At 55.3% G+C, this 27,364-nt stretch overlaps 1 protein-coding gene across 1 annotated transcript in view; it reads left to right on the top strand.

The window, feature by feature from the left end:
* Positions 1-27,364, top strand: part of DLGAP2 (DLG associated protein 2) — a 648,525-nt gene that overhangs the window by 126,244 nt on the left and 494,917 nt on the right. The window contains exons 3-4 of the mRNA XM_029933318.1: positions 8,442-8,618; positions 16,963-17,017. Coding sequence (XP_029789178.1) covers positions 8,442-8,618; positions 16,963-17,017 — 232 coding nt within the window. The remainder of the gene's footprint in view (positions 1-8,441; positions 8,619-16,962; positions 17,018-27,364) is intronic.

Raw genomic sequence — 27,364 nt, 5'->3', positions numbered from 1 at the left:
AGGGACGCTGAGAGGGTGGGACTGCTGAGGGGGCGGCAACGCTGAGGGGGCGGGACGCTGAGGGGGCGGGGACGCTGAGGGGCGGGAACGCTGAGGGGCGGGAATGCTGAGGGGGCTGGACGCTGAGGGGTGGGAATGCTGAGGGGCGGGGACGCTCAGGGGGTGAGAACGCTGAGGGGCGGGAACAGTGAGGGGAGGGACGCTGAGAGGGTGGGAATGCTGAGGGGGCGGGGACGCTGAGGGGGGGGAACACGCCTGGGGGAATCTAAGCTTACCCCTGGGGCGCTGGCGGCGGGACTCTGCTCTCAGAAGTTACTTGCAGGGTCAGGTCACCTGTCAGCCTTTGAGGGGGTGGCCATGCGTTGCTGTAATGTTCACAAGGCGTCAGGCCGTCTGGGGGAGCACAGGAATGCGCGCGGATGGCACCCGTCCCGGAGGTGCCCTTCAGTAAACTTCGCGGGCGGCACCGCCTGTCCCACACAGGCGCGCCAGCCTCCACTTTGTTTGTCCTGTGAGGGCCGCCTCCTGCCCCAGGAACAGCGGAGACTTGGTTGGGAGACACTCTCTGTTGACACAGAACCTCGTCCGTGGACACCTGTGGTTTCTCCCTCCAGCGGGGTCATCTTACCGTCAGGGCCATTCCTAGGGACACAGGTCCTTGTGAGTCTGCTGATCAGTGCCTTCAGCCGCTGCCGCCTGCCTCCTCACCCCGCTCCCTTCCTCGTCTGTCATCTTCCCCCCCGACTGCGTGCCCGAGAGAGAGGGTTTCTGCTACGGAAAGCCGCATATCCGTGCCCGTCCTGCCCATTAAAATTCGCCCCCCCCCCCACAGTCTCCACTTTGCACGCACGTTGTTCCCCGCACTTCCTTGTCTCTGTGCCGTCCAAACGCCCCCCCTCCCGCGCCGCCTCTCCCCTGGTGGCACCCTGCGCCCCAGGCCGCCCACCGCTCCCTCACCCCTGCGCTCCGCCAGCCACACGCTCCGTTTCACACGCAGAACACAGGGTCCTCCTGTGCTCGCCCTCTGGCAGGGGGCGGGGAAGCGTCCTTCCCGCCTGGGCTTTCCGTTCACTGGGGGCTTGGCTCCTCTCCTGCCCCCTCCCCGCGCCCGGTAGTTCTCTGTGCATTCCGGGTCAGCACGTCCCCTCCCCCAGTTCCGTGCGCCTCGCGTGCCCGCCTGAGTGCCCGCCTGAGCGCCGCCTCTGGGCCCCTGCGCGCCTGTGTGCCTGGAGTGCCCGGGGCAGCCTCCAGACCCGCACACAGGGCTCTGTCCCCGGCGCCCGGCTCGTGTGGCACCGCGCCCCAGTCTTGGTGACCTGGTCAGCCCTGCGGGTGACTTTGCACCCAGGGGCCTCTGCTGAGGGGAGTGTGTGCCCCCACGTCAGGCGGGACACCTCTGGTGCCTGGGCTCAGCTCCGGGTCAGCTCCGGAGAGGTCCCTCCCTCCGCGGTCGGGGTAGGGGGCTCGCCACGCGTGGCTGTGGCGCGCTGTTCCTTGGTGGCTGGTCACGCCGTGTCCTCTCTCATTGGATGGCACACGCCCGGTGGGTGCTCGGCCCGTGGTTTAGTAAACGAGTAAGAGCCGTCCACCTCCATCTACACAGCTAAAACGACAAAGCTAAAGAACTTGCAAAAATGACGCGCAGTGTGACTTTGGTAATAAATTGAATCTTGTATCTTTTAAAGTAGAATATTCCTTTTTAAAACAATTCAGCAAAGTTATACAACCAATGGGGATTTTTACTTGTCAGAAATTAATAGACCACCTTTATTTGAGTTATATAATTCTCTCCAGTGGTAATAGGTCTACATGGGCTTTGCGTGACCATGAATCTCATTCGTCCCTCAGTTTTATATGAGACATTTGTCCCCTATAATTTGGCTGGCGGTCGGATGCTTCACCAGAGGATCTGGTTTCTCTTCTATTCCTCGTTTCTCCGGTCCCGCATCCTCCAGCCCCCTCCCCTGATTTATTCGGCAGAAATGTTTGAGTCCTTCCCCTGTGCGAGCCCCCCGTGGTGTGTGGAGTATGCAGTGTTTAAGAGAAGGACTCACCTGCCTTTGCCCGTTCTGGGCGCTGCAGTCTTGATACCATTGCTCAAGTAACACCCTCCAGTCCAGCCATCTCTCTGGAATGGTTGAAATGGTTCTTTAATGCAGAAACTAGTGAAGGCAGTCAAAGACCTCTCGAGTGAGAAAGCCCTACCCGAACGCACGTACGTGTACGGACACACGGAGTGCTTACACTCCGCCATCGGCTCAGCGGCGCTTCACTCCCTGCGGCGACGGACTGAGGCTCGGTGTGGTTTGTTTCCTTCCTTTCGCGCGTTACTGACAGCGTGGCCCCCCTCCTAGGTGACCCCGGCCCTGGCCACGGCTGTTCCTGCTGGGTGGGGGTGGCCCTGTCAGCGTCTCTGCTCGGTCTGTAGAAGACATTCTCCGAAGTGACGCTTTGAGTTGCCGGATGGCAGTGCTGAGGTCTGTCCCTCCTTCTCAGCCTGGCATGGCAGTGTCATGCCACTTTCTTTAACCTGCGTCTCCTGTGTGTCCCCATGTTGCCAGCTGATCTTGTGAGTGGTGTAGACCATGCTGATAGAGTGGGTTGGTTCTGTTCCTTTCTGTAGAATAGCTTTCCAGAGCAGGACCCTGTCCCCACCGCCCGGCGAGCCTTGATGGCCTGAAAACTCGCCCCTCGCAGCCGCCCCCGCCTCTTGCTGGCATCTCACGACCCGTTGTTGGGTGTCGTGTGTGTCTGCAGGAGGCAGAGCCAGAGCCAGGCAGGGCTGGCCTGGGTCACCGTGACCATGACCCTCACCCCATGTCCGTCACTCAGCGGTACAGACATTGAGACCGATGACCCTGAGACATTTGGTTTCTGATAGAAACATTTAAGGAAAGTTACCAGAGTTTAACCAGTAATGGAGCGTGTACCTCACACATCCCATATCAGGGTTGACCTTTTTTGTGCAGGAATTTTTAGAGTCCTTAATATGCTAACTGTCATCAGTCACCAAGATAAGCGTGTGACTAATACTGTGTTCCTTCACAATGTTTGACCTTGAAACTCTGTTTTTTCCTCCCATGGAAATAGTATTTGGAAAACATAATTTTGAGCTCTAATGGAAGTTTAGAAATAGGAAGCCCCTCAAAATCTTTCCTCTGTGTGTGTGTGTGTGTTCAGTATAGTCCACAAACACTGTTCTGTTACTTTCAGACAGAATATGATTCATCACACCTGGTACTCCTCCCGACAAGTGCACCGTTCACCCCATCGCCTGTGTCCCCACCACTTCCCCTCTGATGACCATCAGTGTGTCCTCTAGAGTTAAGAGTCTGTTTCTCTGCTTGTCTCTTTCTTTTTTCCTTTTGCTTGCTTGTTTTGTTTCTTAAATTCCACACAGGAGTGAAGTCATGTGGTGTTTGTCTCTCTCTGGCTGACTTATTTTGCTTAACATTATACTCCAGCGCCATCCGTGTCGTCACAAAAGGCAGTATTTCATTCTGTTTTATGGCTAATACTCCATTGCATGTATAATCCACATCTGATTTTTTCATTCATTTACGGATGGACACTACAGATGGATGGACACTCTGGACGGATGGAAACTGGATGGACAGGCTCTCTGTGTGGACGGACAGCCATCTTGACTACTGTAAATAATGATGCCTTAAACATCAGGGGGCGTGTATTTTCTCAAATTAGTGTTTTTGCTTTCTTTGGGTAAATACGCTTCAGTGCTCCAGCCCTGCGTAAGATCTTGTGTGCTTCCGTTTCCTGTGCTCTGTCCCTACCTCCCAGCCTCCCTCAGCCCACAGTGTGTGTCCCACACGGAGAGCACGGAGAGATCGGACCCGGCGGGGCCCTGCTACCCTGTCCCTGCCCCTGCCCCCTGTGGCCCCCAGGCCTCGTTCCCAGGCGCACACTTGGTGGCGGTCTCTGGTTTTTGGGCCCAAGACCCTGCAGCTCTGCTCGCACGTGCCCCCTGCTCTTGAGCTTGACGCTGCTGCCCTTACCCACTCGTGCCAACTGGTCTGTCCCAGCCTCGCCCTGGACCCTGGGGCCCCTACTGCCGGGCCTGACCCCTCAGACTTTGTGCCTGAAAACCCGCTGCGTGCTTGGCTCCGCGGAGCCCTAGGAGCGGCCTTCCTGACTGCGGAGCTTCTCCGCTGGCATTTCTGCCCCCTCCTGCTGTTGTGCCTGGGGGTCTGCGGGCCTGCAGCCCACCCGCCCTGTGGTGCGCGTCTGGGTGCACGCGTGGGGCGTCCTCCTTGGGGGCAGATTCGTGAGAAGGACACCGCCCCATCCGCGGGGGGCTGCACCTGTCGCCAGGCACGATGTGAGGCACCGCTGGCAGGTGACAGCCTTTGAAAGCTGAAGGTGATCCGTGCCTTTGTGGCATGAAGGAGTCAGGGAGGGTGTTGTATTCAAGCTTAATTTGGAACAGTATTTCAATAGAAAAGTAGAGTAAGGTCACTGGGTGGGGCTGAGGAACTGAACATCCAAAAGGTTAGGCTGCATAGTGATATACCCAGTGCCGCCTTTGGTCAGGTACCTGCAGAACTGAGAACCCACAGGGGCTCCCTGCTTGCCCGTGACTGTGCTCCTGGGTGGCCTGGGTGGAAGCTTCCGCAGGGCAGCCCTTTGCTCTTAGCGTGAGTCCTTCTGCAAGTAGGCATAGGGTTGGCGGTGGAAGGTGAGGCACGTGGCGGGTTGCAGTGGGGCTGGGAGTGTCTGCCACGCGTGATAACACAAGGGTGCTACGCTGCTGCCACCAGTGAGGGGTTGGCAAGGATCGCAGAAACACAGAGGGTGCAGGACAGGGGTGGGCGTCGGGAGGGTGCACTCTGGAGAGCCCGGCCTCTGGGAGGGGTGGGGAGCACGGCGCCCATGTGGAGTGGAGAGCCTGCCCCTGGGAGGGGGGGGGAGCACGGTGCCCATGTGGAGTGGAGAGCCTGGCCGCCGGGAGGGGGGGGGAGCACGGCGCCCATGTGGAGTAGACAGTCCGGCCTCTGGGAGGGGTGGGGAGCACGGCACCCATGTGGAGTAGAGAGTCCGGCTGCTGGGAGGTGTGGGGAGCATGGCGCCCATGTGGAGTGGACAGCCTGGCCACCGGGAGGGGTGGGGAGCACGGCACCCATGTGGAGTAGACAGCCTGGCCACCGGGAGGGGTGGGGAGCACGGCGCCCATGGGGAGTGGAGAGCCTGGCCGCCGGGAGGGGTGGGGAGCCCCGCGCCCTCATGGAGCGGAGAGCCCGGCCGCCAGCAGCCACCGGGTGTGTTCATGTGTGGATGGGGGCCGAGAAGCCTGTCTGCATGTGTCCACACGTGTGCACACATGCATGCACGTGTGCGTATCCTGGTATCCGGGTGCTGAGTTTCTCCAGACGCTCCCAACCACTACAGTATTGCTCTCCGTTGAGTAGAAAGGCAGAAAATCTTTCTGGAATAATCCCCAAGAATTGTTTCATGCGTTTGAGCCATGCCGAGATGATCGATGAAACGGACGTGCATTTGTGATTTATCTTACTTACATGTGCTCCATGCACTCAAATTGTCTTATGCTGTAAATAAATTTAATTAAATTTAATTAAATGGATGGAACCAGCATGCGCTCTTGTCTCCAGTGCAGAAACAGGAGAAACGTGAGAGGGGAGGGCCGACTGGGGCCACAGCCCTGGTGTCTCTGGTAAGGACGTGGGCCCCGGGCGTGGGGCCCCGGCAGCTGTGGCGGGGCCTTCTGGGCGGATTCAGCCTGTGAAGGGAGATGCCTTGGTCGTGGCTGAGCACCGGCCTCCTGGCCATGTGTCGGTGTGTCTGTGTGTGCTTGTTCCCATCTGTCTTTGGGGGGATTGTGTGTCTCTCCACCTCTGCGCTAGGTGCCCCAGTTCGGGGACAGCTTGTGAGTGACACAGCACCGGTCCCCTGTGTCCCTCCCCAGGGCATCCTGGAAGGTGGGGTCCCCCTCGTGATGAACTGAGAGGATGCCACCTGCTCGCACAGTGCTGGCCTGCAGCCTCTTTCTTGCTGCGCTGGGAGATGTGACCATCAGTCGGCGGCGTGGTGGATATTGTGGTGGGTGGTGTAGTCGTGGTACTAAAGTGATTCTTGCCTCCTCCCCACGTGTGCTTCTCATTACAGGGGTGGCCGTGGGACTGTGCTTTGCACCTAGGAGGTGCTGGTGGAGGTGCTGCGTTCCTTGTGGTGAGCCCGAGGGGCCAGCCCCAAACAGACGCAGTCAGCAAGCTTTGTCTGTGTGTCTGCCCCCAGGCACCGGGGGACGGTTTGCTGCCACGGCACAGTCATGGCTTTTGCGTGTTCTGCGCAGGGTTCGGAAGCCACAGTTGGAAGTGGGAATTTGACAGGCGGTCACCAGGCCAGGTCAGCTCATGCCACGGTGGCAGCAGTTCTGTTTCTAAAGCCAGAAGGGTCTGGCCGAGCTGTGACATGGCCAGCAGTCACATGATGTCTCCCTTCCTCAGTTTACTGCTAAAGTGGGGGCATCATGGAGGTTTCCTGAGATCGCCGAGGATATGGTGTCAGAGTGTGAGAGGCAAGCCCGAGGCCCGGACTGTGAGTGCTGCTGGATTTGTGCATCCCGAGAGCCACAGGTTACTCAGCTCTGCTGCGCCCCATATTCATCTGCAGAGGGCAGTCCTGCAAGGGCCTCACGCGGCCCCGTGCTGTCCTGGGAACAGCTGGAAAGGAGCCCTTGGCGTCTGGGATCCACAGCAGACACAGAGCCACGCACCTGCGGTTTCTTAGGGGCAGCGGGTCTGAGGCTAGTGACCGTTACGCATGTGTCCGAGTGCGGGATACTTCGGCAGACACCCACGTCAAGGCCCCTCTGGGCCCTGGGGTTACAGGGTGACCTACCACTTTCTCCAGTGGGAGGTTGCGGGGGAGGACACAGGAGGAGGTGGGGGCAGGCCGTGTGAACTAGGAGGAGCACAGGGTAGTGAGAAGAAGAGCAGATGTAGAGCCATGACGTCGAGAAGTCCGGACAGCTTGTGGGAGAGTCCCACAATCTCCAGTGTCTCTGTGGCCATGTGTGAGGACGTCCTGGAGGAGAGATTGCCAGCAGAGGGCAGCATGTGCAAAGGCCCTGGGGTACGCGTGGCCGGTGGAAGAGCAGTACAGGGCTCTTGCGTGGGGCTGAGGTCAGTACCTCCTGCCACACAACTTTGAGGCTTTGGGGCATTTAGGGACCAAGTGTTCTGAGGACTCATCAGAGTGTTCCGGGCCCACGATGACCCCCATACTGGCTTCGGAGGTTGTACTGGTTTGTGTGTGAAGACAAGTTGAGGCCACTAGAGGGGAAGCAGGCAGGCTAGTCAGGAGGACGACGGACTAATCAGGCTGGTGGTAGCATGGCCGGGGCCAAGCGGGGCGTGTGAGACCCTGCCCGAGGCTGAGGCAGGCTTGCAGGCAGGGCCTGAGGACCGGCTTGGGTCGGTGTGCCGGCACTGTTTGTGGAGACGTGGTCACATGCGGACGGGGGTCGTTTGTTTGGGGGCCTGGTAATTCTGAAATCCCATTGGACGTATGAGTGGTAACCATAGCAGGCAGCTGTGCCGGTGGCCCTGAGATCTGGGGGTGGGGCTTGGGGGCTCCGGACCACGACTCAGGTGGGGATGGGGAAGAACTGTGTCCTCGACACCCAGAGCTGAGACGGTAGGTGACGGTTCGGTGAGGAGACTGGGAAGGGGCCGGTAGCCACGGCGGGGGCCTTCCTGTGCCGGCAGAGGGCCCCAGTTCAGGCGGAGGCTTGGTCAAGGGGAAGGTTCACGGGGAACCCAGGGCCATGTGTTTCTGGGGGTCCCGGGTGGACTCTGCTCCGCTCCAAGCTCCTGGGCACATGACAGGGAGGGGCTGTTGGGGGAGGGGTTCATTTCACAGCATTAGATGTTGGCTGTTCTTGAACTTTCAGAGAAGACAGTTATTAGCATTTTCGTGTGAATAACGGAGCCCTTTAAAGCCCTCCACGTTTGCGGGACATCAGTGGCCCCCGCGTCCATCACCGCTGTGGACTGAAGTCTCTGGGGCCCCTCACCCTGCGGTCAGGAGGCACAGCCTGTCATCTGGGAGGCTGGGTGACCGTGATTTAAGTCCCTCTTTGCTTTTCAGATGGTTTGTTTACACAAGGGGAGGAATGATGTTTGTTCTCATAATTTAAATTGTCATGCCATTTCGAAGCTGCTCATAGGACTGTAAGCTCTTAATTAGTTCCTGAGTTCTGGACTTTGCCAGTCAGTAGTTCTTGATACTCAGACAAACAAATGTGTGAGCCAGCGTTGTGAAACAGCCAGTCTAAACTCATTACGTGCCAATTTCTGCTATTTTTAAACTGAGATAAATGTTCTACTATAAAATGAAGTTAAATGGTCTCTTCTATAAGAATGGAAATATCTGCAACTTTCTTAGTCCTTTTCTCTCTGTAACAGGTACAGTTTGTACAGATTGTGCGTGCTGGGACTTCCTGGGCCGAGTGCCCCCGCCAGCCCCGTCCGTGGGACAGGACTCTGCTGTCAGACTTCGGAAGTGAGAGAGTTGACTCCTTCCTGAGACCCGAGAGGCAGGCTGCTCTGAGCGGAGCGCAGTTTTCTAAATCCTCAGGGACGGTGAGGAGGCGCTTCCACCCCGACAGCAGCACCAAGGAAGCTTCCAGAATTTTGAGCCGAGTGCATAGGGAGAACCTGGGGTGGGGCCCTCACAGGGTGGTCCCGGGTGCCCCGCCAACGCGCCACCTTCACGCAGCACCCCTGGGCGCAGCGAGCTGGGCAGGGCCGGGTAGACCCATGGGTCGTCTTCTGTGTTATGTGCGAGGAGACTCCTGACTTTGTCTTTCACATTTAATCTGTGATCTCCTGTGCGCTGAGTTTGGGAAGGCTGGAAGTTGTGCATCTGGATTCCTTGTTTTGCACGTGGATGCCCTCGCGGTGAAGACTTGGTGTCTGCTCCGCTGTGCTGCTGGAGCCCCTTCGCCGGGGATGCGTTGACGGTGCTTCCGTTCTGCCGATGTGCTGTCCGTTCTCTGACTGATGCCTCGCTGCCTGGATTACTGAGGTTTAAATAGCAGCATTGGCCCTAACTCCTTATGTATAGTTCTTTGTGAACATTTTGTTGTAAAGTGACTCTGCATCGGGCCAGACTTGGCTCGTGTTTTGTTCTTGCTCCTGCTGTTTGCCTTTATCCTGGTTTACTGGATGTGTGCTTTGAATGAGGTAACGACTGAGTTCAAGTGTGTCTAAATTATAATGAGAAAGCTATAAAAATGTGTGGAAGTACTTTCATTTCAAATAGGTGTTTTGGTCATTTTAAGGACAGGGGCGGGCACCTGGGTGGCTCAGTCGGTTGAGTGTCTGACTCAGTTTCTGCTCAGGTGATGATCTTATGGTTTGTGAGTTGGAGCCCTGGGTTAGGCTCTGTGCTGACAGTGTGGAGCTTGCTTGGGATTCTCCCTCTCCCTCTCCCTCCCCCTCCCCCTCCCTCTCTCGCTCTCGCTCTCGCTCTCGCTCTCGCTCTCGCTCTCGCTCTCGCTCTCGCTCTCGCTCTCGCTCTCGCTCTCTGCTGCTCCTCCCCCATTCAATCTTTGTCTCTTTCTTTCTTTCTTTCTTTCTTTCTTTCTTTCTTTCTTTTTCTTTCTTCTCTCTTTCTCTCATTCTCTCTTTCTCTTTCTTTCTCAAAATAAACAAACATTAAAAAAATAAATGTCTTTAAAGACATTTTTGTAGTGTTTTCCTGTCATTGTAGAAATCATTGTGCAGACTAGCCACACGTTATTTTGTGTACATTAATCTTAGTATCACGTGAGCTGTGTGTGTACACATACAAAAAGTGAAGGGGTTTTATGAGGCATGTGACCGCCACCCCCCCCCCCGCTGCCTCCTGCAGACCTGTCCCCTCCCCGTGCTGCCTCTGGCGTGTGGAAGGTACAGCCTCTCCGCCCCCTCCCCCTGTGCTCAGTGTCCCTTATGTCCTGATATGGTTAGTACTTAGGTCACATTCAGTCTGTGGAACACGCCTCTGGTTTCAGTGACATCTTACTGGTGGGTGCCTGTGAAAACATACGCCAGCCTTGCTCTTTCCCATCTTCACGTCTGCATCCGTCTTTCCCGTGTGTTCAGCATGCATGTGTCCTCCGCGCCCCCTCGTTTCCCAGGACCGCGGTCGGGCGCCACGTGGGGACCCTCACCAGAGCGTGGCCCTCGCCTCCCTGGGGGGCCTCGGGCTCTGGGGCCGCTCCTGCCACACGTCCAGTGGGGTCGTTAACAAAGCGATCCGTTTCACACCTTGCTTGTCTGGCGGGGTCTTCTGCTTCTCCCTTGAAATTTCTAGAACACCGTTTCTGCATTGTCTAGCTTCCAGTATTTAGTATTTTGGTTGAGTTTGGGACTCTTTGTTCTGGATTTTCAGGATGGTGATGCTTAGGCTCGTCACGTTATACTGACGGTGCCAGGAGCTCAGTGGGCCTGTTGGGTCCGAAATGACGCCGTTCAGACGTGGGGGTCACGACTGTGTGTGACACTGTGTCTTCTTTCCTGGCCTTTTTGTTCTGGACCTCCCGTTGGCTAGCTGGCGTGCCCCCTGCCCCCCCCCCCCAGGAGATGACCACCTAACTCTCTGTTGTCTCTTTTTTCCTGACTCTCTGTATGATTTTTCTGTATACTTTCTGGGAGACTTCCTTGAGTTTGGTTTTCAACTACTTTTTAAAAATTTCCTTTTCCTTTTTTCTTTTTTAATTTCCAAAAGCTGTTTCTTGTTCTGTGTATTTCCCTTTTATAAGCATGGCATCCTGTTCTTGGGTCATGGACAGAGTCTCTTCTCTGTCTTTCTGCAGTATTACCATTATTTTAAAATGTTCTCCTGTTTTGGTAATGGCTCTGTTTCCTCTGACTCTGTTGTTCTTAGTCACCCTGAATGTGAGGGGGGGCTTTAAGTGCATGATAATCCTCAGCTGTGAGTCTTCATTAAGTGCAAGGCATTAAACATTTATGCCGAGTTGGTTTGTGGTGAGTACATGCGGCTTATTGGCTGGTGGAATTTTCCACGCACATCTGGTGGCAAGCCAGTTTTAATTGAAAGCCTATGCTAATAGGAGGTATTTTCTCTTGGCTTTTTTCATTATTCAGAGAAGGATATTCTGGTCTCCTACCTGGGGAGGGTGGGGGTGGGCAGGTGACAGGTCAGGGTCCTCCTTCTGGAAGAAGGCGGAGCAGGTGCGAGGCAGCACCGTCCGGCACCCCAGCGTTGTGTCTGGATCCTGCTTTCGGCCCAGGACCCCTCCCGTCGCCCGTGCGCTTGCTGCCTCTGGTTCACGCCCGTGGCTGCGGGAGGGGGACCTGGGCACCACACACTCCAGTGTGGCTGCTCGTGCCCGCCCCGGAGCCACGATGTGCTTCCGAGCCCCAAACTTCTGGTGCTGGGCCCTCGCCGAGAGCTCTCTGACACAGCCAGACCCTAGATTTGTGGCTTTCCTTTCTGCTCCTGTTTTTTTTTTAAAGTTTATTTGTTAATTTTGAGAGAGAGGGAGAGAGTATGAGCAGGGATCAGGCAGAGAGAATCCCAGGCAGCTCTGTCAGCACAGAGCCCAGCGTGGGGCTCGAACCCACAAACCATGAGATCCTGATGTGAGCTGAGATCAACAGTCAGACGCTTAACCTCCTGAGCCCCCTCATTTGCCCCTTCCTGCTCCTCATCTGTCAAGCACCTGTTGAAATCCTTTCCATGTGTGCTCACACACTCTTCTGTGTTTTATCTCAGCCGCTCTGCCCACTTCCAGTCACGTCGGTGGGACAGGCTAATTGGATATACTGCTGTGTTTACTTGAGGCGTAACCTGTGTGCTGAAGGTTTGCTGAGTGTGACTCCTGGCCGAGGAGAGTCAGTGTCACTCAGTAGAAACATAGGTTCTGTGTCTGTGCACCTGTGTGTTGAAAGGCATAAGAGAAATTTATTGAAAATTTGGAACAAAATCCTTTTCCAGAGCTTTGTTGTGATATAATTGATACACAGAAACCACACTTTTGAATAGTTTGGGTAGTTGGGACATACACACCCACCATTGGTACAGTCAAGGCCATGAACGTGTCCGTCACCTCCCAAAGTGCCCTTGTCCCTCCTCTCATTGAGGTAGGAAGCGTTTACGTGCGATCCGCCGGCACACGTTTCAGGAGCACGGCGCGCATCATTACCTGCGGGCGCTGCGTGTGCACGGGCCTCCCGAGCTCGGTCGCCGGCCCGGAGACGTGGGCGAGCGTGGGGCTGGGGCGGGGGTCTGTGCTTACAAGCCCCTGCCTCGCGCTGACGCAGGCAGTGTGGTGACGCTGGTTTGCTGGCTTACGAGGCACCCCTGCACCTCTCGCCTGCTGCCGACGAGGCTGCTGGTGGCGGAGGCTTGCCCGGTCCACGTGCGCGTGCCCTGAGGTGTGTGTAACCGCGGCCTGACTCACCAGGAATAGGGCCGTGTCCAGCCTGTGGGCCTTCCTCTTCCAGTCCACCCTTCCACAAGTGGGGATGCATGCGTGCTCCCTTCAGCCTCACAGCCGCCCTGACGTGTGTCCATTGGAGATGAGCTGACGGGCATGCTGTGTGTGTGTGCGACAGCCACCTCTCCGGCCAGCAGCTGCGAGGGGCCACCCTGGACACAGCCGCGATCCTCACCCGGCAGGAGCTGAGCACACGGGTGGCGTGCAGGACCCCAGGGCGAGTGCGGGGCTGGGGGTCGGCCTCTGTCTGGCCGTGTGCCCCGCGGCAGGTGCCTAAGCTCGTCACTGCTGCTCAGCCCCCCTCGAGGTACAGGAGACGCGCAAATCCGCGGTCTGGCCTGTGGGCTGAACGCCTGGCTGGCTCATTTCGTGAGAGTGGCGGACACAGCGTCTTGTAGGGACATCCCTGCAGCTCTTCGCTCACAGCTCATTCACCGGGAAGAGGTACTGGAGCAAGTCTGTGTGCTCCGTGCTCCCTGCGCGCCATGAAGTGTGTCTGAGGCTGGCTGTCCCATGGAGCACGTCGTGTTGCGCGGTATTATTTCATAGATGTAAAGGACACAGCGCTAGGTTGTTCCTTGAGCCACAGGAAACAAGGCTGCGAGGGCCTCCAGCCCATGTGGCTCATTGAGTCCACATCAGCTTCTCATGACCACACAGGGACGGACAGGCTTCTGCCTGGATGGAGGGAGAAGGTGTGAGGACCAACAGCAACTCTAAAAATTTATTTTTATCTGTGGGTATAGTTGATGCAGGATGTTGCCTATACACCTTGTTTTCTTCTTCTGAAAAATGATGCAAATATTTGGTGTCTGTGCCATTCAGTATGGGGGCCACCACCACCCTTGCTCCTGAAGTGTGGACAGTGAGACCGGGCACTATAGTTTCGAATTTTAATTGATTTCACTTACTTTTACTCACTTTGCCTGTGTGGCCAGTCAGTGCCATATTGGATCAGCAGCACTTGGTCTGAGCCTCTAGCCCTCTTGACCTGATGCGTCAGGTAATCCCTGCTCGGGTTAGCCCTGCCAGAGAGGAGTCTAGATACAGGGCAGAGTGAAAGCTTGAACTTGATGTTTGAAGGATGGATCGTGAGTCAGAAGACTCTGGACACAGGCCGTGGAGGACATAGGCAGCAGCAGTTTCCAAGAGCATGTGCTGCGGGTGTCATGCTTGTGATCACGTGGGCAGGTGCTCACGCGTGTGTTCTGTCTAAGCCCCGCGGCTTGTGGGGTGCGGTGTGGCACCCCAGTATTCTCCACGGTCAGTACTCCCCTGCAATAGGCAGGTTAGGGGCTTTGAGCCTTTACAGGTGCCGTGGGGCAGGCCAGGTGATTCCATTCCCTTTTCCTGTTTTCTGCGGGGGCCTCAGGGAGGAAGTGAGGCACCTGTGGGTCCCACAACACCACCCCTTCCCGGCCCAGCCCGAGCCGGTGGCGAGCAGAGGTGTGAGGCTGTGGCACTTGCCGAGGCAAGCACCAGTGTCTCACCTGTGGCCGTAGCAAGGAGGAGCTTGTCAAGATTGGGGATGGGTGCCTTTTTTGAATTCAGATTGTCTGCCCTCAGGAAAGTCACAAGTGAGTTCTGTGTCTGCTTGTGATTTCTCTGGGCCCGTGTGCTGTCTTGCTTGGGGCCACGTGAAAAGAGCCACAAGGCTTGTTTACACTGACTGCGGTGGCCAGGGTGGGCCGAGCGCTGCCTCGGTGGGCCCCTGGAATGAGCAAGTGGCCTTGTCGGTCGGGCTGGGATGGGGAGAATTGCAGGGTCAGGGGCAGAGGCCTGTTGAGGGTTAGTTGTGGGGGGGATGCTATGCGTGGGAGCCACTCTGGCTTGTTTTTAGAATCACTTGTCAAATAAGCTGATGACATTTGTGGGAAGGGGGCTTCGAGGGCCCTAGCATTTCAGGGCCCAGGAAGGGGGCTTCCTGTCTGGAGAGTCCCTGAGGAGTGTGTGCCCCCTCTCATCCCACCAGCTGGAATCGGACTCTGAGGAAGCCCGTGTTACCACTGGGGTCTTTCCAGTGCTTGCACTGCCTCGAACCGCAGACCAGACAGGGGCTAGTGTCTGCAGCTGCTGCACGTGAGGGGCTAGCCGGGGATGGGAGGGGTCAGCCGGGGACGGGAGGGGTCAGCTCGGGACGGGAGGGGTCAGCCGGGGATGGGAGAGGTCAGCCGGGGACAGCCGGGGACGGGAGGGCTCAGCTGGGGGCCTGAGGGGTTAGCCTGGCACGTGAAGGCTCAGCTCGGGACAAAGGGTAGAAGGCGCCTGTCTCTTGAGGGCCAGCCTAGCTGAGTAGCTCAGTGCCTGCCCCCCTTCCCTTCCTGCCCGAGGTGTAGACAGGGCACCTGGCCTTGCCTCACGCACACCCCTGGTTCCTGCGCTGTGACTGTCTGCGGGGCCTCTGTTATGTCACCTGTGTTCATCTCTGGATGGGACCCTGGCCAGTGCCGCGGTGGTGGCGGGGCCTCGCCGATCCACTGCTGCTGGGGAAGGCGCGCTGTTAGTTGGAGCTCAGACTGACACTAGGGGAGCGCGTGCCCTCCCGTTGGGGACATTTCGGTGCCACAGCAGCTGGCACGCGCTCCTCAGACACCTTCACCCAGAAGCGGCTGTTGGATGACTTCCCTGGGGGTAGAGAGACCAGATCTGCAACCTCACTGAGTGTTCCCAGGAGGAGGGGACGCAGGATGGCTCCGTGGTCAGGTCAGCGCCGCTGCATGTCGTGGCAGGATGTCATCCTGGTGGCCTGCACGTGCCGCCTCCCAGCCCGTCATGCGGGAGACGTGGCAGGCCGTCAACGTGGTGGCCTCCATGCACAGGCTCCCAGCAGGCCACTCAGACATTCTTCCATCTGACTGGATCATTCCTTTCTTGGGAAGGAGGCTGTGTCTTAGGGCTGGTGTTAACTTGTAAGGGTTTTGGAAAGTGCTGGAAAAAGCAGTGAGTAAGCGTACTACCCTGGGATGAGAGAGAACGAAGATTCACAGGGAGCCCAGGGTGTGCGTGTGCACATGTGGCCGCTTCCTGGTACATGTGTGTGTGTGCATTCGTGCACGTGTGTTGATGTGTGCACATGTGTGTGCTTGCTCCTCATCGGACTGTGAGGGAGAGAACAGTGTCAGAATGACCCAGTTTCGGAGCTGGCTGACTGGAGAACACGCTTAGGTGTGGACACCGGTTTGGTGCCTGACAGTCCCTGATTGTCCCGCTGCTGTTCTGTGTCCCAGCTCAATAGTGAGCTCCACGTGAGTAAGAACGTCTTTGATGAACTTTTAATTCCACATCTTGAACAGTATTTACTGGGTTCTTATTTGATTATTGCTTTATTTTCTGTCTCTTAGATTTGTTTGGAGTAAAAAAAATGGTGATACCGTTTTGTCTGCAGCTGATTATACTTGGGTGTGAATCATTCCTTCCTTGGTGTGGAGGGAGGGCTCTTTTCTGTGGCCCTCAGTCCCACCTGGGAGAACGGGCTGTGTGCTTGGCTGCACTGCAAGGCCGTCAAGGGCAGACGCTGGGCTTGGTGCTACCTGCCTCCCCCTGCCTCCTCCTGCCTCCCCCTGCCTCCCCCTGTCTCCCCCTGTCTCCCCCTGTCTCCCCCTGTCTCCCCTTGTGTCTCTCTGCCTCGCCCTGCCTTCCCCGAGGTCCTCCTCCATCCCCCTCCCTCTCCACTAAGTAATTGCTCCGGGACAAGTAACGTCTGCCTCTGGGCTGAGAGTCTGGGCTGGGTGTAATCACGGAGGGCTGTGGAAGGGGGCAGCTTCCAGGTGGAGCTCAGGATGGACGCGCTCAGCCTCTGCTCCGAGCGGGTCAGAGCAAACCAGGAGCCCCGCAGCGGCCTTCCCACTGCGGATCCCCGGTCTGCGCTTCGCGCTTAGTGGCCTCACACCGCGCTTTTCTGGGGAGGCGGCTATTTTCTGTTATTTTCACCTTCCCTTCCTTATCGAATAAGGTACTTCCTTCGTCATTTCAGACCAAACCGTGAATGTAAATAGAGTCTTTTTCTTCCACATTCCTTTTTGCGACTCACTGTAGATCCAGAGCATCTGTGCTTGGATCCCACACGGCAGGCCCCTGACGCTGCCGCTGTGTGGGTCTCCATCCTCAGGCTCTAATTGCGTCTAATATTCTAGAAGCCATCACAAAAATTGGCGGGCCCATTTGCCTTATTGTAGGAGCGCCCTGAGTGCAGCTTTCAAAACGCTCTCAGGCCGCATTAGGGGCCTCCGAGAAGTAGATATGCATTACCGTTCTGGAAGAGCACATATAACAGCGCACCTCCCTGATTAACCTTTTTGATGAAAAATGTAGGTCATCGACATTTTTCTGTATTGTTTAGTTTGTTAGACAGTTCTGGGTGTGACGGCCATGTGCAGCACTGAACAACCTTATTAGAGGAACACTGGCTGCCGTTAATGAGACACCTCTCTCTACCTGGACGATAACCACATGTATGTTATTTGTGTGTTTTGAAACAGGTTTTGCCTGGCATTCTGCAGAAGCATTGCTGCATCTTACCGGACAGGAATACAGGTAAATATGTTTTGTTCTTCTCATGTGAGCTCATGGGTTTTCTCTCAGTGGAAAATTTGAGAAATGTGATTGCATAATTTAGATACCTTGTGTTTTTAGCTGTTGCTAGTACAAGATCGTATGTTGACTAAAACAAGCGAAAACCTAGATTGTTCGGTTTTGCAGTGAGTGACAGCCGGAGCTCAGAGATCTGTTCCTCTTTGACAAAGTAAATATATTTAGATGGTTGTTGCCTTAGACTCTTAAGGGAAGGTGGTTGTCTTTGAAAGTTGAATATCTGAGTTTCGAAGTTGTTGATTTTGTGGGCTGTTCTTACCAAGGAAAGACCCCGGGACCGGCCGCACGGTTGCGGGCCCTGTGGGAACTGGCCAGGAGTTACGCTCTCTCGGCCTCGAGGGTCTCGGTGACGAAGCAAGGGGCTGGGCGTCTTGCCGCAGGAGACCTCAGCCACCTGACGGCTGGAGGTTGTGAATGAGGTGGTTTATATTACTTTTAGGAACCATGATGGGGAAAACTCTGGAAAAGACACCTTTGGAACTTCGTTGTTTTCAAGTACACATGTAAACATGAAGATCGCACGGAGTTTGTTATCCTGTGGGTCTTTGTCTTAACTACTCTCCCCAGCGGGGTTTTTACTGTAGGGCATTTTCACCAAAGAAAAGATACACAACACTCTTTTCTGCCAAGGGCTAGTTCCGTGAGAATGTCTCCTTCCTGGGGCCAGCTGTGTCCTGTCAGGTCCGTCCGTCCGCGCCCCGGGGCGCCTGTGCTGGGAGCGGAGCAGAGGCCTGCTGTCACTCCTCACGTTGTCCAGCTTTGCCAGAACGAGCCACGACGAACTCTTTGAGAGTCAGAAGAATTTAACGTGTTGGGATAAACTCTACTTTTATTATAAACCGCGTATTAAGCAGCTAGTGGGGTTCTTGAAATCTCATTCTAAGTGATCAATGACTTACTGTTGTGTATTATGCATTCCGTGTAAAATACTGAGTATATGGGGAAAAAGAGGGTCTTTACTTTTTACTTGTGATCATGGACAGACTAACTCACCACGTCCATTATTTTTCAAAAACAGTACTCAGAGTCGTCCTTGCGCTGTTGTCACTTTCACACATACATTGGCTGTGACTCGGAGCACACTTCCTTACTGGGGAGTTCATCCAGAACACGGCGAGGTAGTTTTTGAGCCTGTTTTTGTATTTCAGAAGTCTTGGTTAGTAACAAAAATACACGAACAGGTCCCATGTGAAGTACCAAAGAGTTTTGCAAACCGTGCCCATCAGTAATATGGGAGGCCGCACAATTTAAAGGAGTGATTAGTTTTTCCATGTCCGTTTATGTCTTCCAGGTGAGTCTCTGGGCCGCATCAAAAAGTGAATTAAAAGCTAATACCATTCTCTGGGAGTCTAACTGGATTTTAAATGTTGAAATGAGCATTCTGTATTTTTAGTTTGTTATATAAGAAGTTTAAGTTAATATGTGAAATTCTGCCAAATTGAGATGTTTAATTTGATTTCTATAAAAATCCAAGGAGCCAGCTTTTAGAACCCAGAAAGTAGCCTCATGGTAAGACCTGAATACTGAGGACTTTGGCTAGGGGACTTTTTTTTCTTTGAAGATTTTTATATTATAGAAGTCAGTTCTAGAAGACACAAGGCATGGACATTAGGTGCGGGAAGGGGATGGGATTGTATCAACTGAGAGGAAAGAAGAGTCAGCAGAAATTATAACGCTTTCCAAGGTTCCGTTCATTCAGACCTGAAAGCCGTGTGAATTCTGGCTTTTACCATGTCATGTGATCCAGTGTGTCTGAGCGGCTTGATTATTTAGGAGAGGTTGTTTGGAAACGTCTTCAGACTCAGATGGCATGGTTATCGGTTTTGCATTTTAAGGACATAGAGGTTCCTTATCAACTTGAATGGCCATTTTTTTCATCTTAGTGGTTATATGGCAGCATTTTTTATTAGGATCAGCGCTGGACTGGGGAAAGTTTCGTTTGGGAAGATGGAAACGTTCTGGAGATGGATGGCGGCGTTGGCTGTGCGCACCGTGAATGTATCCAGTGCCCCTGAACTCTACACCAAAAAATGGTCAAGATGGTAAATTTTATGTCATGTGTGTTTTCCACAGTTAAAAAGGCGGACAGCTCGGGGTGAGCCATGGCTATTGTGCAGTTCGGTGTTTGATTTTTAGTTATTTTAGAAACGCCGTACACTAACGCGTGCTGCGGCTGCGTCCCTGGAAGGAGACACACGTGTTTTCAGGTGTTTGTCCCTGTCCCGGAACTAATGTCCCTAACGGGACTCGGAGCGAAGCGTGAGGAGTGCCATCTGGTGTGTACGTCGCCCTTCTCTGGATGACACAGGAAAGACAAACGTCATCTTCTCTCCGTGTTTGGTGACTGGTGCTGGTTTTGGCCGAAGAGGCGCAGAGCTGAGGGGACTCTCGGCGCCGCGAGCGGCCTTCGTCTCCATGGGGTTCTCCGCGGAGCTTCGGCGGCAGGCAGCGCGGGCAGCCTGCGCAACCAGATGCGCCCGGAGGCTCTTCTGTGCGTTGTCGCACATCACGCTTGCTTCCACCCGCTTCCCTTTCTTGGTTCTGGGGCCCCTGTTTGACCCTTCGTTGGCCGTCGGCGTGCCCCCTCTCTGGGAGCCCGCTGTGGAGTGAGTGCGCGCAGATCGAGCACCTGCCGGGGGGACCGGCTCGGGGCGGCCCGCTCGGGTGGCTGGTGGCGCAGTAGCAGCGTCCTGTACCCGGCTCCCGCACCAGCCTTTCTTGGAGCGGCAGGGAGGTCTCCGCGCCCGTGTGGGGGGCCGAGGGCAGGCAGGCGATCTACGGTCTGCTTCGCTTCAGTGCGGAGCTCCCTTGTGTCTGGACCCCAGCTGGCTGGCAGTTAAAACAGTCCAAGGTGGTGCTCGCTCCTGTGCGGTTTAGAACCTTTTTTGAGCGGTGACTTCTTCACAAACATCATTTTATTATGATTGGCTATTTTACGCACTAAAGTTAACCCGTGTTTAGGTTGTAATAGGCAGTATCCACGGCGAGGTTGGTGGACGTCGGCACGTTGGTTCACTGCGGTGCGTGACTCACAGCCCAAGCGGCTGGTTCTCTCTCTGCGGGTGTCTCGCGTCTCGTAACGTGGGGGCTCGGTTTACCCACACCCAGTAGGAGCTCACACATCGGGGCAGCCCTCCACGAGTGTGGGTACGTGTTTCCCGGACCGTGAGGACTGGAGCGCGAGGAGGTTCGGGACGTTTACTTCTCGGGCAGTCGGGCTTCCTTCGGTCGCCGGTCAGCGCAGCGGCTTCACGGTGGCCGCGCCGCGGGGGGAGGCCAAGAGCCGGGCAGATGTGCTTGTTCAGGCTACGCAGCAGGACGGAGCCTTGAGCAGGCGGCTGCGTCATGCCTCTACTTGACGGGATGGACAGTGTGAAATGATCTGTGTGTAAAAATTGGGGTGGAAAGATGTGAAGTATTTTCCGTTAGGTTGTGGAACTGATTCTTGTGTGTTTGCTGATGCGCACTGTGTCGTTCACCGAGGCCGTGTGTGCTCCTGACCTGGGCGTTGCACTGAGATGCTGGTCGGTGTGTAACAGTGGGCGCCGGCTGGGAGGCCCTGGTGTCTGTGCCCGACGGGCCCCGCCCCTCGTTCCTGAGTGTGGGTCTGCGAGGACTTCGTGGCCGCCTGCCCTCGCCAGCCGCTGCGAGCTGGCTCTGCTCTACCACCGGTCCCTGCCTTTGCGCCGCGAGTCCCCGAGGGTCTCACCCGGGGGCCCGGGCTCCTGGGCCCCGTTGTATGTGGGCTAAGGAGAACCTTGGGTAGGATTTAATGTTGGTGAGAGGGTATTTGGTTTACCAGACCTACATGGGTTGACAGATACCCTTATCCTGTCATTTGGATGTGGAGTCTGAGTGCGCGGTCACGTGAGGTTTTAGAAGCCTGTGGGGGGCGTTCATCACACGTTGCTGGGCTCTGCAGTGAGTCGGCCTTTGGAACACGGACGCCCACTGGGGCCGTTGGCTCATTGAGCTCAAACGGCAGAGGGAACACAGTTGTTGAAATAGCAGGAATGTTTGTGTTCGGTCCACTTAAGTCCCCGGTTTCCTCAGAGCTGAGGGTTTAAAAAGCTTAAAATTTCTACAGTGTTTTATTTTATTTTATTATTTTCTTTAAATATAATTTTTTTTGTCAGATTGGCTCACATACAGTGTACACGGTGTTCTCTTGGTTTTGGGGGTAGATTCCCGTGGCTCATCGCTTACATACAACACCCAGTGCTCGTCCCAACACGTGCCCTCCATTGCCCATCACCCATTTCCCTTCCCTCCTGTCCCTCGCCCCCTGCTAACCTTCAGTTTCTTCTCTGTACTTAAGAGTCCCTTATGGTTGGCCTCCTGCTCTGTTGGAAACTATTTTTTGTTATCTCCCTTCCCCCAAGGTCTTCTGTGAAGTTTCTCAATGAGAAAGAACAAAATCTTGCCGTTTGCAACAACGTGGATGGAACTGGAGGGTATTATGCTGAGTGAAACAAGTCAGGCAGGACAGATATCGTATGTTTTCACTCACAAAATGAATTTGAGAAATGTTTTATTTTATTTTTGAGGGACAGAGACCGAGCATGAGTGGTGAAGGGGCAGAGAGAGAGAGGGAGACACAGAATCCGAAACAGGCTCCAGGCTCTGAGCCGTCAGCACAGAGCTCGATGTGGGGCTCAAACCCAAAAATGGTGGGATCATGACCTGAGCTGATGTCAGACGCTCAACCAACTGAGCCCCCCAGGTGCACCTTACACTTCTCCAAAGAGGACATCCAGATGGCCAGCAGGCACATGAAACGATGCTCAGCATCACTCATCATCAGGGAAACACAAATCAAAACCGCACTGAGATACCACCTCACACGGGTCAGGTGGCTAAAATGAACAAATCAAGAGACTATAGATGCTGGCGAGGGTGTGGAGAGACGGGCACCCTCCTGCACTGTTGGTGGGAATGTAAACTGGTGCAGCCCCTCTGGAAAACAGTGTGGAGGTTCCTCAAAAAACTATCAACAGAACTCCCCTATGACCCAGCAATAGCACTGCTAGGGATTTACCCAAGGGGATACAGGAGTGCTGATGCATAGGAGCACATGTGCCCCAATGTTCATAGCAGCAATGTCAACAATAGCCAAATCATGGAAAGAGCCTAAATGTCCATCACCTGAGGAGTGGATCAAGACGATGTGGTATATATACGCAATGGAGTACTATATGGCAACGAGAAAGAAGGAAATCTGGCCATTTGTAGCAAGGTGGATGGACCTGGAGGGTGTCATGCTAAGTGAAATAGGTCAGGCAGAGAAGGACAGATGCCATATGTTTGCACTCATAGGTCTGACAGGAGAAACCTAACAAGAGACCATGGGAAGGGGAAGGGGGGAAAAGAAAGTTAGGGAGAGGGAGGGAGGCAAATCATGAGAGACTCTTGAATACTGAAAAGGAACCAAGGGATGAAGGGGGAGGGGGAGGGGGGGAGGGTGATGGTCATGGAGGGGGGCACTTGTGGGGAAGAGCACTGGGTGTTATATGGAAACCAATTTGACAATAAATTATTAAAGTAAAAGCATTAAATTTCATGATGGGCACATATGGGAAGATCTGTGAGAGTGCTGTGTTTCCCACCGACCCGTGTCGGGGAAGTGGCTCCCAGTAACTGGTGTCAGCGGAAGGCCCGTGGTCCCTGAGCGCGAGTGAACCTCTGATTTGTGACTTGCATGCCCAGCGGGTGTGAGTCCTGAGGCTCTGCACATGGCGATGCCACTGGTGTCACATTTAAGCTCTACAGTCACAGTGGGCATCACACCTGTGTTTCTTCGCTGTCTCAGTTTAAAATTACGGTGATTTTTGGGGAGTCCTTCCACTGTCTTGGGCGGTAGAGGACATGGCGCCATTTTGTGGGTGAGGAAACGGGTATCGTGACATATCATGTTGTCACACAGCTGCTAAATACTTAGCTGGGACGCAGATATATGTCCCTTCTCAGTACGTGACACCACGGTTACCCTGTGTGTGACTTCCCTACCACATACGGTTCCAGACAAGCCGTGTGGACCACGGCGCCAGTGGAGGGGGCCAGTTCGGCCTCTGGAGCTTCAGACGACATGGGCAAGCGCGCCTGATGGCTTTGTTGCCAGAAAGGTGTCCAGTTAAGCGGGAAATTTACCTCCATGGTTTTCAGAATGTCAGGTGAATGGCACATGAAGACTAGGCTAAGGGTAAAATGCCACTTCTTTCAAAGACCAAATATTTCATAAGTATCTTTTACCCAGATACTGAAATTATTTATTCAGCCCGAGGGGTGCAGACGGGAAACCTTGCCATGTGCCTTACCCAGTGGGAACGGCAGCGGAGAAGCCCGGAAGCCTTCCGTGCTGAGCCTGTGTCCCTGGTAGCCCTCCAGCTCGCATCTGCACAGTCCCGTGATGCCCCAGCCGCGTCCCCCTGGCCCAGTGATGCCCCACCCGTGTCCCTGTGCCCCCGTGATGCCCCACCCGCGTCTCCGTGCCCCAGTGATGCCCCGCCTGTGTCCCCGTGCCCCAGTGATGCCCCACCCGCGTCCCTGTGCCCCCGTGATGCCTCACCTGTGTCTCCGTGCCCCCGTGATGCCCCAGCTCCTGTCTCTGTGCCCCAGTGATGCCCTGCCCGCATCTCTGCGGCCAGTGATGCATGCTTCTTTCCCTGTCCACCAAATGAAGACAGAAAACAAAAATCCTCATCTGCCAAAAAGGGCTTTATTTCATAAACTGAAAATTACTTTATTAGAGTCCAAGTCATGCTATTTAATTACTGCCAGAATGAAAGGTTATGGATCAATAGTTTTCAGACCCAAACTGGTTTTCCCCACGTGGCTTACTCTCAACCCCGAGAGCCTGACGCTAGCCTCGCTGGCATCTTTGCTCCAAGTAGAGAAGTGTCGCCCCTTGGAGAAAGCGAGCTGGAAGTGAACAGAAGCGGGGCTGCCGCTCCGCTCACCCCGGGGCAGGCGCGTCTGTGCAGGGCACGTGGAGGTGTTTACTGACGGAGCTTTACGGTTCAGAGACGTCCGGTTCTGTGGCTCGGGGCTGAACGTGGCTTGGGTGCGTCTCCCCCAGGGACTTCGTGATTCCCCCGAAAGCTGACTAGGACACCCCGAGTGTGCCAACCTGGGGGGCGGGGGACTGAAATGACCTCGCAGGGAGCGCTCAGCCCTGCGAGCAGGCTCATGCTCTGAGAGGGTGGGAGGATCGTCACGGTGCTGGGCTTGTCTGCACACTGACCCCAGGACTGCATTTCACGGGGGCACAGAGGGCTCCAGGTGGCGCGAGGGGTTGCCGCACTTGTGGCCTGCGCCGTGTTTCCAAAGCCCTGTAGGGAGAAGCCAGGTCCGTGGAGGAGAGCGGCCCCTCTCTGCTCCTGTGTCTGCAGAGCCCTGGGGGTCGAGTGTGTTACTGTGAGTGTGCAGCCACCCTACAGCCCCCTGGCCACTGAGCAGGGTCTGGGCTTGTTCCTGGAGTGTGAACTGCCCACCTGCTCCCCGAGGACCCCGGCTCTCATGACCGAGGACGTCTGTGAAGTTACGTGTCCATCTGCCCACCACCCTGTCCATACGTCCGTCTACCCACGACGCACCCCTACCCCGCTGCGTCCTTGCACTCCTGCATCCCCGGGCCCTCCCTGCCTCCTCGTGCCTCTGCCTCAGTTTCTCATTATTTTGTGCTGCTCTCATCCAGCACAGGTCTGCAAGCGACCTTCAGTTCTTTATGCACGTGCATTTGTACAGTCAGAGAACTGATGGGCTGATATCAGTCTACGGCTGATCGTTACGTCCAGCCTAACCCTTTGCAGCCACCAGAACTGAGGAAGGAAAGGCCTGGAGCTTCCCTCGCGTTACTGTTGTGAGTGCTGGCTCGTTGGCGTGGTCACCGTGGCAGTGGTGACCTGGCCACGGGACCTCTGCCCCTTGCTGTGGGGATCTGGTTCTGGAAGCCAGGAATTAAGGTCCTGAAAAGCTAGGTCAGGGTTGGGGTTGATGATGAGGGTGATTTGAGGGTCCACGCCCTCCCCCCAGGCCCGCCATCCCTGTGAGAACTGGGTGGTGTCCTAGGCCTTCCTCCGGCCAGCAAGGTCTGGTCCCCCCAGGCTCATCTCCTGCTGGGCACAGGACGGTGGAGGTGCCCGAGGGCTGTGGTGCACCAGCCTTTCCTGTGCCCTCCCTTCTGAGCGAGCTGCAGTGAGCCATGTGTGCAGGTGTCTGGAGAGTGCGGGTCGGAGGTGGTTTTGTCCGTTGCCGCACCAGGAGCACTCAGGTTGGACGGGCACATTCTTTCCCTGGACGCTGCTGCCCACACGGAGGTCCGAGGAGGGAGTGGAAGACAGAGGGAGGGTGCCCGGTGCAGGCACCCCTGCATCCCCGCTGGGATCATGGCGCCCGTCTCCACAGGGACTTCAGCCCCTTGTGTTAGTCGTTCTGGGCTGCGTCGCCCTTCTGGAGGCTGGACGTCTGTGGGTATGGCCCTGGCAGACGCCGCCCTCTGGCTGTGCCCTCGCCTGCGGAGAGCAGAGATGTGATCTTGTTCCTCCTTGCTAGGGTCACTGACCCCAGCAGGAGGACCCGGCCCTGTGACCAAGTCACCTCCTGAAGACCCCCTCCCGAGACTGCGACATCGAGGGGGGCTCTCTAAAGGAGTGTTTAGGGGACACAGACAACTGGGCTGTAGCAGTCCTGCTCTGAGCTCCTGCACATTAACCACATATGCTCTTCTCCCCTCGAAACTGGTAATTCTGATCTTTAAAGCACAGCAAGGTTGGTGGGGTCACTGGTTTCAGAGGTCTGTGCAAAGGAGGGAACCGACCAGGGGAGAGAAGCTCTCTGGTGGGGGGAGGCCGGCTGACAGACGAGCTTTGCCCCTCCCTGTGACGAGGAGGGTCTGCTTCCCGACCCCTCGAGTCCAGGCGAGTGTGTCCCCTTTTCGGCGTCCCCTGTGTGTTCTGGCTGTTGGGGGAGGCCGTATCAGAGCTGCCGGCCAGACCGCATTGGAGGGCGGGAGCGCCCTGCTCCTGGACCTGCAGCAGCTGCCCGTGTCCTCAGAGTCCCGTCCAGGAAAGCAGGGGCGGGCCCTGGGCTCCTGACCTGACGGGAAGGGGACCCTGCAGGGGTTCTAAGTCCTGCTGAGCTTCTGGCTCCGGGATGGATGGCAGTTTCCGTTTCTTTTCCTTTTTTTTTTTTTTTTTTTTTTTTTTTTTACCTTTTATTCATTTTTGAGAGAGAGAGAGAAGTAGGGGAGGTGCAGGGAGAAGGAGTCACAGAATTGGAAGCAGGCTCTGGGCTCCGAGCTGTCAGCACACAGCCCGACACGGGGCTCGGACTCATGAATGAGAAGATCGTGACCTGAGCCCAAGTCAGACCCTTAACCAACTGAGCCACCCAGGTGCCCCAAGAGAGTTTTAATCTTTGCCTGAAAAACATTTTGTTTTATTTCACTTTATTACTTTTTATTTGAGTACAATTGACATCACAGCATCATATTGGTTTCAGGCGCACAAAACGTGATTCAACAATTACACACCTTTGGTCATGCTCACTACTAGATGTGTCTAGACGTTCAATATTACTGACTGTTCCCCACATGGCACTTTTCACCCCTATGACTTACTTATTTGGTAACTGGTGGTTGCCACAGGGGAGGGGCAGGGGAATGGGCAAAGCTGGCGAAGGGTTATGGTGAAGAGGCACAAACTTGAAGGCATTTTCTGTAAAAATATTCTACATTAAAGGTGGAAGTTTTTTTTTTTAACGTGAATTTATTCAACTTTGATGAAGCTTATTGCAGAGTTTTAAAAATAAAGTTTTAAGCACGGCCCAAATAGCAGGTCCCGGGAGACTGTCTTGTGTCCTCCGTGTCATCTGAGTCATCGACGGCCACACACCATGTAAGATAGAAAGGGCTCTAGTGTGTATTTTAATATCCTTAATGTTAAGTTAGTGAACGCATCAGGTAAAGACAGTGGCTGATCTTTCCAGCAAGGGCTTGCGTATTGAGCAGTGCGTTCTCGCTGCCTACCAGGCATCTGTGTGGCACCCAAATCGCACTGCCACACTTGATTTATAGTGGCCATTCTCTCGGTGTGAGGCGGCTGATGTGCGGGATGGTAAGCAGCAGCACACAGATCGTGACAGAAAGGAAAGAAAGTGCTTCTTTGGGGAGATGGGGCCGGGGCCCTTGGCCGCAGGGGGGTGGTGGGTATGGTGACCGGGGTTGGCTGCTGGAGTGCCCTCCGCTCCGTGGGAGCCAGCATCCTGGACGCGTCCGAGTGGCCTGGTTCATAA

Source organism: Suricata suricatta, chromosome 1, assembly GCF_006229205.1.
Source record: "Suricata suricatta isolate VVHF042 chromosome 1, meerkat_22Aug2017_6uvM2_HiC, whole genome shotgun sequence".
In the NCBI taxonomy this organism is placed as follows: Eukaryota; Metazoa; Chordata; class Mammalia; order Carnivora; family Herpestidae; genus Suricata; species Suricata suricatta.
The sequence above is the reverse complement of the archived record's forward strand: the minus strand, read 5'-3'. Positions and strand labels throughout refer to the sequence as shown.